This window comes from Parasteatoda tepidariorum, chromosome 1, assembly GCF_043381705.1.
Source record: "Parasteatoda tepidariorum isolate YZ-2023 chromosome 1, CAS_Ptep_4.0, whole genome shotgun sequence".
Lineage (NCBI taxonomy): Eukaryota > Metazoa > Arthropoda > Arachnida > Araneae > Theridiidae > Parasteatoda > Parasteatoda tepidariorum.
In genome coordinates this window covers 18194627-18209769 of record NC_092204.1, presented here as the reverse complement: position 1 = coordinate 18209769, position 15143 = coordinate 18194627, and the positions used below count along the sequence as shown (strand labels likewise).

Here is a 15143-nt window from a genome sequence, read left to right as displayed (position 1 = left end):
TTAAATATCGTGTTTTGTTTTTCACGGATTTAAGAACCGCTATTTTGATTCGTGATCAAGTGACTTAATTATGCATTGGAATTCGTATTTACGCGATTTTAAAATTAAACATCGAAATTCGTATCCAAGCGATTTTTTTAAAAATTGAGGTAATAAAAATTTAGGGTCGAAATACGCATTCGCACACTGAAATTATTTGCACATGAAAATCACTCATTGAAATTCATATTCCCACAATTTAAACAAATAAATAAAATCTCGCATCAATATTTTTCTTTAAACGTTAATAACATTCTTTGGATAAATTCTTTCTACATAATAATTTGGATAAATTCTTTCTACATAATAATTTGGATAAATTCTTTTTCCTTACCCAAACTTCTTACTAAGATGTACAATTTTTAATGTGCAGGTACTATAGTGCTACTATAATCGAGATGAGTGGTGTAAAGGATAAAAGCAAGGTCATCTGGTTGTCAGCCGCAACTTCAGGAATGAATTGCATTTGTTCTTTCATCGGACTTATATTCGTAGAGAGGGTAGGACGGAGGAAACTGCTTCTTACAAGTTTGGTTGGTATGTGTATTCTTTTTATTTTCTAAATGTTCTAGTAATGAAGCTGCTATGAGTACAAGTTACAAATGTTTGCTGTATATTACTTTGTTGTTTTATCGCAGTTTAAGTTTCGTTAATATTGATTTAATAATTTATGTACAGAGTAGCAAATAAGTTATCTGTTTAGTCCAACATAGTGTCTATTGTGGTGCATAGATGTAGCTGAAACTTGGTATTACATTATATGAACCTAGCGAAAAACATGTGTGTCGTAAATGACTTTTCATTTCACAAACAACGATAGCGCTTTTCAAGTTATGTAAAAGACGCTATTGCAACTTGGAATCGTTTAAAATGACAGTAGTCACAGCCACAAAATCATTCTTACTAAAAAATAACTGAAAAGATCACTATTAAATTGTATGATATTTGCATGATTTTTTGAAGTTATACTTCTTATGCGACTTCCAACAAGGTTGCGTTAAACGTTTAACGCTACATTTTTATTGGCCGGGAAATCACGTGGTAGGATCCAGTTTTCCATCATTCATTTCCATATTGTTTTGGTTCTTACTAGCATAAAAATAATAAAAGTCATAAAAGTATTGTTTTTCTATAAATATTTTTTTAGTTTGATTTGATACACATACAATTTAATAGGATAGTATTTTTTATTTTCAAATTTAGTGGACAACAATTGTAAAAAATGAGTGAAAACATTGCCCACGGATAATGCGACGGATTTAAGGTTATGTCAAGGTACGTCTCTTGTGAATATCAATTGATTGGTAGGTTTTCTCTGTTGAAATTATATTATGACGCATTCACATACATTATTAATACAAATACATTTTCCATGGCGAGACGATGAGGCAACCACAAGCACTTCCACTAGTTCAAGAGGTCCACGATTGAAAAATGCACAATATTACCGTTATTACAGAGCACAGAAGCGAGTGGAACAGAAGAAAAGAGTCGTTGAATAGAACTAGTGATACCTCTACGACTGCTGATTCTTCTACAATTAACGTCGCAGGTTACGAAGTTTAACTTCCTCCGCGCGGAGGGACTCCACGCACTATTTTTTTTCTACAAGCGAAACATTTAATTTTCCTCTAATTAATTATTGATTGTTAATTTTTCTATTACATTGTTATAATTCTTGAAGTTTTGTACAGCAAAGTAAAATATAATGTAAGATTGAATATCCAAAAACAGTGGTGGTGGCCATGATTCATATTATTTTCTACTATTGAGAGATTTAAATAAAATTTATGTGCAGCTGTGGTCAAAATCATTATGAATACACTTCGATAAATCAAGATAAAAGTATACATTTTTTTTCCCATTTAAAGAAAAAGAAGAATCTTTTGACAAAATATAGAGATTTTTCAGTTATGCTATCAGTATGTTTTTATGTTTAATTTCTTGATTTTTATGTCTTAGGCGTAATCTTAAGTTTGACTGTGTTGGGAATCAGCTTCCAGTTGGCGGATACATATTCTCCAGCTTTGACCTATCAGGATACATCAACTGTTGGTTCTGTATGTCATACGTTTAGGTAAATATTTGTTATGCAAGTATAAGAAAAGGATAATATGATAGTATTTAAAAATGTTTCTGTAGTCTTCAATGATTAATGCTTCAATGATTCAATACTTTCTTAGATGAATTCTAGTTCCAAATTTAGAAATTGAAAATCAACAAAATTATATCAATTTTAAGGACAGGGTAATTTATACAAACACTTATATTTTAATTTTTTTATTCTTGTTTTAATATAATTTAGAGTTTTTAATGCAATTGTAAAATATTTTTTATACTTAAAATTATTTAATGTACTCATTTTATGTATAAAAATATTATGTAAAGCCTCTAACACCTTCAAGAAAAAATAATTTTCAGGGGAGCATTAACTGACTGTAAATTATGAATAATAATGTATTATAAATGATTATGATTGTATTTATTTTTTCCATCTTGCATTTGAAAAGACAAAGGAAATCCAGTAGCAATATCAGGTGTGAACTGCAAAAATATAAAAATGTTTTTAAAAGGTACTAAATCAAATTGTATCCAAAAAAATTAAAAAACATTTTTGTTCAAAATGTGGAATGAAAAATACTGAAAATTTTATACAAATTGATGTTAATACAAATAAAATATTTTGGTTTTAAAAACTACTTAACAAGAACACACATAAAGTTTCAGCTCTTAAAATTTTTTTGTTCTATTAAATTTAAGAGTAAAATACCATCGAGCATTTACTTATATATTACTTATATCCATTAATTTTTCCATAATTTGTTTATTCACGAATCTCCAAAAGAGGATTAATGACGTCTATTTGTAAAAAGTATAAGAATTCACGCTAATGTTGTGTAACTGATTTTGCTATTATTACTGTGTTTGATTATCTTCATAAAATTGAAGATTGAATATTTAATTGCATTGAAAGTATAGATTCAGTTGCTTTTATGAACGAAAAATTAAATAAAATTGATTTGCTCAGATATTCTTGATTATAATTTTCAGTTCATGTGCTGGATGTATTGACAATTCAGCGTGCGGGTACTGTTACACTGAGTATCAAAATGGCACTCTCGATGGAACCTGTTTAAAAAGAAATGCTACGTACCAGATATTATCAGATGGGGGACTTTGCGATAATGGAAACCTGCCTCCTCATGTTACTTGGACTTATGAATGGTGTCCCACCAAATACTCGTGGATCACATTTTTAGGATTGATGTTATATTTATTTTTCTTTGCACCAGGTACAGTTTGTTTTATTTATAAAAATTTATTTTATTTTGTATAATGTAGTGGTGCAAAACCTTAAGATCTGGAGGCCAGATGAATTCTTTAATTGTTTGATATGTAGCCTCCATAAAGATTTCTTTTAAAAAATTTTAGATTCCTTAGCAAATTGTAACACAGCATCTCAATTCTGAGCTGCGGTGGTTCAAGAGATAAAACGTTTGCCTCCCAGGTTCAAATCCCATCGGTGGCTGGTTGATGCGTAATTCTCGTCCCGGCTTGCGCTGACCACAGTGCTGGTGTAAAATATCCTTAGTGGTAACACACAGATCATAGGTTTAGAATACAATTGTCGATTAAGTTATGTTAATGTTTTGTACCAGTCATAAAGCAATATTTTATTGTGTTTATGTTGAAATATGTTAATAATTATTATTTTTACAATTTCGTTACCTTTGTTTTTGTCTTTAACGTCTAAAGGAAACAGTGGAACCTCCAAAAAAGACCACCTCTATTTACGACCACTTGTGAGAGGCATGGAATTTTTTCCGTAGACTTTGTGTTTAAGAAAACCTTTATAAGAGACCATTTTAACCTCTTCCAGTGACCGGGAAAACATCTGCACCAAATGCGGAAAAGGTCAAATAAAGAAACACTAATAAATATTAAAACTAAACATTTAACAAAAGAAATAAGTAGATTAAAATGTATTCAAAATATTTGTGTGACGCTCTGATTTAGAGAACTCTTTTTGAGATACAACCTCATGTCGCAGTCAGAGTGCACTAAAGACAATGCTATCAATGATTTACTTTTAGAGTTGAAAATTAAATTAGAAAAAAAAAGGTATTTTAGAAAAAACATCTCAAATGGAGAAACCTCTTCTCAACTTCTAAAGCTAACTAATTTTCATGATATAAAATTAAATGCAAAATTAAACAAAAAACATAATTGTTTATTTATTTAAAATGGCTTTATCATTCATAATTAGTAAAATTGTTTTTACACATAATTATATCAGTTCGGATCATTTTTATAGACAATCTAACAATTTTAAAGTCAATAGCGGCAACCTCTAAAAATGACCGACCTCCATCCAAAACAATTTTACTGTGGAACAGAAAGTGGTCGCTCCCGAGAGGTTTTACTGTACCAGCAAAATATATATATATATATTTTTAATATTGCATTTTCTGTTAAGATTACTTCTACTCCCAAAATCTTCTTACTATATTTACTAATATGTATTTAATTTAAAATATTTTCAGGTATGGGATGTATGCCTTGGACAATAAATTCAGAAATTTATCCTTTATGGGCTCGTGGTACATGCTACTCAATTGCTACATCAACTAATTGGCTGTGCAATTTTGTGATTTCCTTGACATTTTTGGATTTGATGCAAGCTATCACAAAATATGGTTAGTAAAAATATTTATAATTTTTGAAAACTAGATTTTGCCTTAACCACGAGTTTACAATCGTAGTTTTATGTTTATAAGTATCTTTCACTTGCTTGAATTTTTTTAACTGCCACAAAATATTTAAAAATACTCTGAATTCTTATCTTTATTACAAACTATAATATTAATAAGGATTAATTTTTAATTTAAAGTATTTCAAATTAATGCTAGAGTAACATTCATCTTTAAATGTTGTAAAATGTTTTGTCAAATAATTACACACTTCCCATATCCAACCTATTAAAAACTTTTCAATGTAAATTCTCCAAGAAATTTTTATTCATATTCACCAATCACTGGTTTAAAAAAATAGCTCCATTATTCTTTATTGACTTTCGCGTTTGTCTTTCTGATATTTGGGTTCAATACACAACTATAGGATGTCCAATAATTTTGCTTGCAGTATTTATATTGTAACACACATAAAACTGAAATAATGTCTGAAAACACTATGCTACAAAAAAAAATTTTTTTTCAAGCACTGATGCTATTCCTACTGGTTCTTACTTGACCTTTTGAATCCAAATATGATGTGCAGGTCGTCGGGCTACCGAAGCGGGGGTGCCATCCCCTCTGCAGAGGATCTAAATTGTGATGGCATATCTTCGGGGATCCTCATCCTCAGGGATGTTTCCCAAACCGTCGCCAACAGCCCATTGTGCAGCTCTAGTGCGACGTAAATGAACAACAACAACCAAATATGACCCCCATTTACCAGAAGCCCTTCTCTTATGTTAATCACTTTTTGATAATTTTATGGCCATGAATTTGATTTGGGGGAAATAAAAGGAGAATTATTTTTGCTGTTAAGATGATAGAGAAGTGAAAAGTTCTGCAACGAGAAAGTTTTCAAGGTGTTGTCCTCTTCAACTGTAAAAAAATTATTAGAAATAATCATCTTTTTAGTTCATTTCCTTTAGAATCTTTTAAATTATTTTCTACATATTCTATCTTGCAGCCCACATTTTCTCCCCTTAAGAATGCTGAAAAAATTCTTTGAATCAGGTCTTCCCTCTCTGATCTCTCCCTGATCTACTTTTAATCAAACCGTTTGATAAATATTTTTATTTCTTAAGGGTGTTTAAGGGAGGAAAAGTGGCCTGCAAACTAGAATATGTAGAAAAAAGCTCAGAAGCGCTGTTTAAAGAAACTCAAAGAATTTTCTTCAAAAATTTTTTTGCAGTTATAAGGTGTGAAATGTGTCAAAATCCCCCACTTTTTTTCTAATTGTTCCCGTTTTTTGGATGTTTTCACTTCTCTAACCTCTTGTAAAAGGTTTAATAATAAAAATAATTACTTTCTTCAATCTAATTCAAAGCAATCAACCAAAAGCTATGAAGTGGTTTTACAGCTTCCAAACTCTTTGCATACCCTCCAACTGCTACGGAATTTCCGTAGTTTCAGAAATCTTCTTTTCAGACGGTAGCAAAATTAATGTCATAATATTTTTAAAAAATTAATTTTAGCGCAACTTGTCCACTATTACTTATAAAAGTGCAGGCCATATGGCTAGATTCTTAAGTTATGATAAAAGTTTTATGAGATATCCATTTGCTTTAAAAACTTCTACTTTGGTTCGCTACCACTAGAAAGAATTATTTTCAAAATCCTCATAAGTTGGAGGGTATGTCTTTGCATACTATTCTATTTTATTATTTTGAGTAGGAGTAAATGCTACTGAAACTGAATAATGAAGAGTGTACGAATTTGAGAGCAAGTATAGAAAGAAATTTTTATAAATGTTATCTGTCCTCGCCTGTATTAATTTTGATAAAAGACAAAAGCTTATACTTAATTTTGCCTCTTTTGTTGGGAATATAACTGTAATACTTTTCACTGTGTCTCAGAATGGTTTGCTTAAAACTGTATGAGTATTCCCTATAAAAGACTATTCTAGGTAATTTAAATAATGAATAAGCAATCTTTAATTTTGATAGGTATTTCGATTATAGAGGAGTTTGTAAGTTTAATTACATGATTTGTGACAGAAGCATGTTAAATTGTTTTTTCTTCTTTTTCTTAATGACAGCTTTGTACGATTACCCTTTTGTTATGACAGAATGTGTACATTTCATTATCTATTTTTCTAGGTGCATTTTATTTCTATGATTCATTAGCTGTTATTGGGTTTGTTTGGCTGTTTCTCATGCTTCCGGAAACAAAAGGTGTTTCTCTGGAAGACGTTGAGGGACTCTTCAATCATCCATGGTGGAAGGATGCAACTACCAGTACAGAGAAGAAAACAGTGCAGTATGTACATATTCGTGGTATCAATCGTGCATTTGCTGCAGAAGATTCTGATGAAGATAGTTGATTTGTTATTTGTATTTCTTTCTTGCTTTTGTCTATTGCATTGATGACATGGTTAGAATTCCAACCTTGATATTCCAGTTCCTACCTTAAACCAAATGATCTCTATCATTGTTAATCCTGATCTATCTGAAAAATCCAAACTCATCTTAAAAATATTTAACATACCGAATGTTCTGCAATCACTGCTTTGAATATATGACGTGTTCCTTAATGGCCACCCTTAATATATATTTTTTGTATCCATGTCAAAAATAAAGTGGGAAAAGTATACACATTAGAGAACACAAATTAATGTTTAAGCAACTAAGAAAACAAGAACTACATGAAGTTATGAGAAATCGATACAGAGGCAGAGCCAGGCTTAAAAATCTAATCAGTTTGTCGAAACATGAAGAGGTTTCTAATAATACCCTTTTTACTAATGTCTGTTTTTCTGGCAATCGTGGAGCTTTTGTTGTTTTTAGTCACACCTTCCATACTAATTTAAATTTTGATATTTTTTTTGTCATTATGATCATTACAGAATACCCTGTACAAGTTTTAGAATCCTTGTCAAAAATGAACTAAAAGGAATGTATGCATTGATAGTTGTAAATTAATATTGAATGAGGAAAAAGCGAAAACACTATGAAAATCTCTCAAATCGCTGTTGAGAAACCTGTTATCAAAACCTGTTAGGTTAATGGAAAGATACAGATAGTAGTTGAAAGATGATCATTAGAAACGCCTTCAAATTTCTATTGGTTTTTATATTTACACATCAATATACTCTTAAAGTAATTTGTAAAGTTTTTTTTTTATTTTAAGGTATTTTGACTTCCAATGTCATACTTTTTTTAAACTAGAATTCTAAAATTTTACGTCAAAGACAGTGATTGTAGTAACAGCTGTATTTAACTGAGAATCTTTGCTTTTAAATAATGAACTAAATTTCTATTAAGTACGCAAAATTGTCAGGAATTAAAAAGATGTTTCTGCCTAAATATCTAAACCCGAAATAATTGAAAATCAGTTTATATTACAGTGAAACCTCTCTAGAGCGACCACTCTCTATTCCACGGTAAAATGGTCGTTAGTGGAGGCTGGTCGTTCTTAGGGATTACCTCCATTGACTTCAAAATGTAATTGAAAGTACATGAATTTTGGGAACGATTTCAATTTTAGTCAATGTCATTTTCTTGGCCACTAGTGTTGGCATCATGAAAAACTGATCTCATTACCACTTGGTAATTTTGTGTAAAAACCAAAAATTTCTTTCAATTTTTTTCTGAAAATTATGCAAAAATATTTGTGTACGTCTACATAATTGTTTCGTGTTTTCATGATAAAATTTTTTATTTCCAATATTATTTCAAAAATCAAAAGGAAATTACTTTCAATTTTTTTTTTTGTTGCTTTCTATGATGTATTGCTGTTTGTTTGTGTTTTGTCTGTGTTTTTGTTGCTGTGTGTTCAAACTTTTTACTTGTACTAATTTTCAACTCTTCATAAACTCTAGTCTTTAGATCTTTTTATTTTGGTTATCATAATATACTATAAGTGTTTAAATAGGAGTTAACTTTTCTATAGATAATTTTTTACTCTTTGAGAAATATGCACTTTATACCTGTTAAGAAAAAAACATTTTTTTTCTATTAAACTTTTTCTTAATATTTACTATTTTTATTTTAAATTACTCTTTTTAATAAGTCTGTGTTAATCTGCAGCATTAATAAAGTTTTCTCTCACAATGTCCGAAACAATGGTATTTTTGTAATAGTTTAAGTCTGATATGAAATGTTAAAAATTGAAATCACTAATTTTTATAGTCTGTCTGTAAATTTTAAAATAATTATTATAAAAATTTCAAAACCTGTAAATACTTTAGAATCCAAATTCTAATGTTAAGATAATTGCCTATATATACCTATAATCTTAAATTAATTTTTACAGTTAATGTGAAAACTAAAGATAGTCTTTTATTAATTTTATTCGTAATTTTTCTTAATACTACATAAACTTCCAAATTAAGAATTTCAGCCAGTTTTTAAAATTTTAAAAATATTGATTTTCTGTCATAAATGCAAACAAAAAGAAAAAACATAACAAAAAACAAGCATTCTATAACAAATATAACGACCAACAAATGTTTTTGTTTGATAAAGTATAATTGCAGTTACGCTATTGTTATTAAATGAAATATTACTGTAAGTGTAACACTGTTGTTATTACAGAAATTTTACTTCTAGTTTGAATTTCTGATCATTGAATTATTCATTTAAATGTGTATCTTTTTTATTTTTTTCAGAAAACACAAATATGAATATCTAGTTTTTAAGAATCTTAATTATACACAGACTGTATTAAAAATACAAAGTTTTTCATTATTAAAAGCGCTAAAAAATTTTATGCGCTGTTAAAACAATTTATCACTATTTACATTTTTTAGTTTTAGATATATATTTTTAATATTCTTTTTCTTTACAGAGATTAATTCATCGCCTTCGCTATCTTGAATAGACATGGTTAGTGTATTTTTTTATAATTACAAATTTCAAGTATGAACTATTTTATTAGTCTTTGCATAATTGTGCTTTCGAAAAATACTTGTAACTTAAAATATTTTCCGCTAAAGTATTTTGTTAGTCACTGTTAGCAACCACTAAAAAAATATAATTAAAAAATTCCATCAATATTTTTAAAAAATAACTTTCGATTTTGTGATATTTTTCTTTTTTTAATTTATGTGTATGTTTTTTTACTAACGTGAAAGTGTGCATTTAACTGCATATACATGTTACTAATGCACATTGTTTTTGCAATTTACTAATGTACACAAGTGTGACATTATTTGCTTATGTGATGCTCTACCTTTTAGATAATGTTTATTTGGTTCATATGTTAAGACTGATGAGTTTATATATTTTATATGAGTTTATATATTTTGAATAGTGATTGTTTATGCACAATTTTTTTAATTTTTTTTTATGTGTTGAATAAATTTGTGTATATGTGTGAAAACAATCTTTTTTTTATTTTTTAACCAAACTAATGAATTGTGCTTATTTCTTGCTTTGTCTGTCCAAATAAATAATCATTTATATTTGTTATCTTGCAATGTAGATGTTTATTGTCAATATTTGTAGCTTTGAAGTGTTGTAAAAATGTGTGAATGTCCAATTTGCTTTTGTTTTTCTGTTATTGTTTAACTTTCCTGTTTCTCGAACAATACTACAATCAGATACGGAATGTGTGGCTTAAAATTGATATTTTTTTAAAACTTTTTAATAATTGCAATATTTTATTTGGTAAAAGATGTATTATTTTTTTTTTTTCTAATTTCACAATATACCTGTTGTGTTAAAATTTTATTGCTGAAAATTTGTCTGAATATAATTAAACATTATTTTTAGCCATGAGGTTATGTGCCGATGTCAAGTGCCAGTCAAATTCGCATTTGACTGTCAGTTTTGATTTAATTTTAATAATATTTTTAGATAATAGTTTAAAGTAGTTAGGTAGTTTGCAGTGAAATGATATTTCAAAGTGCTTTGTTTTTAAAGATTTGCAGAAAATAATAAGTCGTATATATTTGTAGTGTTTGTAGTATAAATGTGTCTCTAGTTGCTTTTTTCTTTCTTCCTTTAAATTATATCCTGTTGTATAGTTTCCTTCCTGATAAAATAATTTGGTTAAAAAAAATTTATAGTAGATATAACACTTTCCCTTTTCACTTAATTGTGTAAGTAAATAAGTACTTTCCCTTTTTAGCTTTTTCTTTTTAGGGTTTTTTTCTTAAAAATTTCAATGTAAGATATTTTTTTTTAGATTTGTAGCTTGCACTCAAAAATTTTTGCAGGAATAGATTTTTTTTTTCTTTTTGTATCCCTAATATGGAAATTTTTTTTTGTGCTTTTTTAGATTGTTAGTGGCTGATATCCATTACTTATTTTTCTCAAGATTTTAAAAAAAAATATCAGACCATTTCTGTTATTTTGATCTTATATTTATTATTTGTTTTTGTAAAATAAGTGTGAAAATTACAACTGTTCGTCTTATTGATTAAGTATATTCTATTGCAAATAATTTGAAATTTTTAGTCACATTTTTTTTTTTTTCATTTCAAAATAAGTTTTTGAAAATTTTAACCTTGGTTTAACAAATTGATTAAGGAGCATAAGCAAAAAACATGAATTGCTATTATGAAACAAAATATCGTATTTTTTTAAAAATTCTTGATGCTAAATTTTACATTTTTATCCAGTTTTTAATATTTTTAAAGAATTGAAGATTTTTTAATTGGTGAAAATGTAAGGTAGTTATAAGATTTAAAATGTAAATAGCATTAAATTTTAACATTTTATAATGGTTGAAAAAAATTAAATGTTGTAATTTTTTATTTATACTTTATTGACATATTTATCATTGATGAGGAATAATTCTAATTTGAAAGTCACTTTCTTCAATCAGTTTTTTTTCTACTATAAGTTAAATGAAAATTGCTTTATTTTGATTTTTTTATACTTAAATATTCTCAATTAATTTGTTTTCAAAATTTTATTTTTCAACGCTTTCTTTGCATGCATGGTTCGCTGTTATGGATGGTTAACAGAGAGTAAACAATGCGTTACCAAAAATTTAAAAAAACTTAGTAAACTTCATGCATTCATTTCATTCATAATGCATATGCAAGTGCAAGGTGTGAACAGGCTCAAGATTCTTGGAAGCTTTATTATTGTATATTAAGTTTTAATTCAATATTATCAGTCAAATTTTTTTTCATGTTCCCAATTAATGAGGGCACTAAATTTTGAATTCAACTGAAAATATTTGAAAAATCAATAAATAAAATGAATAATATGTGCTATCTTTTGCGCGTTTTTAAGCATAAAATTATTTATTTATGATTATTTTTTGATTCGTTTCATTCTAAATGTTGAGGATAAAAAAAAAAAAAAAACTACATTACGAAAAAAACTCTGTAAAAAAATAAATAAAGCTCTTAAAAGTCAGCATGATTGCATAAATTCTTTTCTTTTGCATGAAAATAAAATAGAAATGGTAACAACCTTGTAATCTCCTTTCATTTTCGTAACTAATGCGTAATTTACTTTGTTAATGAATTAATTAACAGAGGCTTAATTAATTAATTCAATTTCGTAATTAACTTTGTACTGTCAACCATCCATAGATTTAAATATTTTTTTAATTATATATTTTTTTTCTGTATTCTTAACAGTTTTTTCACTTTGTTTATGTTTTACTTCTTATTTACATCAGGGGTGATTGTATTTCGGGTTTTTCGTATCGTCAAAAACTAACAGTAAGGCATAAATCAATCTAGTATGGTAATTTTCTCGCAAATTTTGTAATTCCGCGTATCTCAAGGCCGTCGTTTCGCGGACTTCCTCGAATTAAAATTTTCGATTGTCGAACACAGAGTTCCACAATCTGAAATTTAAAACTTTCGCTAAATCGCGTTAAAGACACATATTCATAAATGTTAATTTTCAGCCAATATTATTCTTTAGAATTGTCGGATTTGTGACATTTTTAGCACTTGAAACTACACCTGATTTTAAAGGTACACATTTTAAATTGTATTCACGCAATTTAAAAATCGTACGTGGCGATCCGTATTCACATGATTTAAAAATCCAATTTCTTGATTTTTATTTAAACTGTTTTAAAATCAGTATCGTGATTGGTATTCACGTGAGTTTAAAATCAAATGCCGTTATTAGTGTTCAAGCAGTGTCAAAAGATCGGTTATCGTATTTACACCCGATTTAAAAGTTACGAATTGCAATTCCTATTCTCGCGATCTAAAAAGTATGCGTTACGATTCGTATTTATGTTATTTAAAAATCCAATATAGTGGTTTGTAATTTCGCATTCTTAAAATCCAATGTCTCGATTCTTGCAAGAACTAAGTTTTTCTTAAATTAGTTACTAAAAGGTGTTATTTTTTTTCTTTTAAAGGTAATTTAATTATAAACCTTAGTTTAAAAAAATTATATTAAATGTTAACAATATGAATTAATATTGTGATTTCGAGTTTTTACACATAAAAGTTTCAGGGTTTTTTACTTTGTGTTACAATCACCGCTGTTACATCTTTGTCTTTAGTTTGTTATGTTAAGCAAATATTTTCTTATTTTTCTTTTTCTTATTTGTGTGCAGATTACAAACTGTATCCATTACTTCAACATCTGAATATGTGGCTGAGAAAAGTACTTAATCAAACCATACAGTGGCTGTCTCTAGAAAAAGCAGTGAAATGATTTATGTAAACAAAATCTGACATAGAATTTAGTCTAGACAGTCAGAATCAGACAAATAATGATTTTGACAATCCTTATTTATTTATTTGTTTTCACTAACAACATCTAGAGTTTTGGCTCTCTTGTTGAATTATCATCCTTTTGAAATTTCACTAATCATAAGTTCATCAAGGCAACTCTATTTCATTAATCATTAGTTAATATGTATATCATATATGTATATTGATCATAACATTTATTCTTTATTAAACAATGAAAACATAGTTCGGTTTACTATGTGCTTATGATCTCTTGACAAAGTCTGAAAAATAGCTAACCAAAATAAAAAAGTTTGTCTTTTTAACAACAACAATATTATTTAAAGTTTGTAAGATTTTATATGAATAATAAAACTTAAAGAATGTAATGAAAAATATGATGAATTTAGGCATAATGAAGTTTTTATATTAAATGATGTACAAACTTACAAAAATAAATTCAAATAGATGGCTTTTTTTAATAATTTTTGTCATTTTTCAAATTATAAAACAAGATTTATGTTTAAGTTTTTCTTAAAAATGTTAATGCTATTTTAATAATGATCTTTTTAAAAAAATCGAAAATACTTGGAAACTAAACAAAAATGCAAATTTTTTGCCGATAGTTTTGTAATCTTTTTTTTTTTTAAAGAAAATAATAAAAATAGAGAGACTTAACTTTTAGCACTATGTATTTAAATTCAAACAGTTCTATTGCAGTTAATGTATATTTAATCCCTGCAATTCTATTGTGACCAATTCTGCAACAGGATTAGAAAGCAATATTGCTTCAAAAATTTTTAAAAATATCACAATTTTATAAATATGTCTTCAATATCTTGTAAAATTCTCTGAAATTTCTAATAATCATGTTCTTTCTTTAATCTAGACTTAACTAATAGAACTATGTTTAAAATTTAATTAAATTTTGTAAATTGTTAATTACATAAATTTTTTTGGTAAAGTTGATTTTAATTAATTTATATCAGTTAAATGCTAAATTTTTGCCCTGATAAAGTATATAACTACTTCAATTCTATTGTGATAAGCTGGATATAGAAAAGTAATATTGTAATAAGATGAAAAAGTAATATTTCTGCAAAAAATTATTTTTAAAAAATTGTCTAAACTTTAGAAATATATCTTCACATTCTTATTCACATATATTAGTCAAATACTAAACATATTATCTATACTTTTAAACATATTATCTATACTTTTGAACATATTATATTAGTTAAATGCTAAATTTTTGCGCTGATTAAATGTATTTAACTACTGCAATTCTATTGTGATAAGCTGGATATAAAAAAAGTAATATTTCTGCAAAAAATTATTTTTACAAAAATTATCTCAATTTTAGAAATTTATCTTCACATTCTTGTAAAACTCACTAATTTTTATGATAATTTATATTAAGAAATTTATATGAATCAAGTGCTAAAATTTTAATGCTATCAAAGTATATCTAATTGCTGTAGTTATATTGTGATAAACAGACAAGCAAACTAATAGTATACATATCATGAAAATGCATAGTTTTGATACTTTTTGCTCTTTCTCTATAATTAGCTTTTTTAAATTTCAAATGGAAACCAATTTCTAGAAGATATTTTGGAAGTCACAAATCAGTCGTATTTTTATCAGTGTCAAATCAATTTTGTATTGAATTAGATATTGTGTATGCGGCAGTTTTAAATCAAAACATAAGAGAGGCATAATTAAAATTGTGATGGCTTTAAAGAATTATATATTGTGTAATGTTGAAAAAA

At 27.3% G+C, this 15143-nt stretch overlaps 1 protein-coding gene across 3 annotated transcripts in view; it reads left to right on the top strand.

Annotated features, from left to right (window-relative positions):
* The window catches only part of LOC107438289 (proton myo-inositol cotransporter), an 82443-nt gene extending 68427 nt beyond the window's left edge, over positions 1-14016 (top strand). Inside the window, exons 5-11 of one of the 3 annotated variants that reach the window (XM_021146293.3) lie at positions 413-576; positions 2002-2116; positions 3091-3332; positions 4584-4736; positions 6869-7028; positions 9558-9595; positions 13254-14016. In XM_021146293.3, the coding sequence (XP_021001952.1) occupies positions 413-576; positions 2002-2116; positions 3091-3332; positions 4584-4736; positions 6869-7028; positions 9558-9564 (841 nt within the window). In that variant the 3' untranslated portion in view covers positions 9565-9595; positions 13254-14016. Of the gene's footprint in view, positions 1-412; positions 577-2001; positions 2117-3090; positions 3333-4583; positions 4737-6868; positions 8377-9557; positions 9596-13253 lie in introns of those variants that run through there. The other 2 variants (XM_021146292.3, XM_021146291.3) reach the window with 2 other exon arrangements.
* The last annotated feature ends 1127 nt before the right edge of the window (positions 14017-15143 follow it).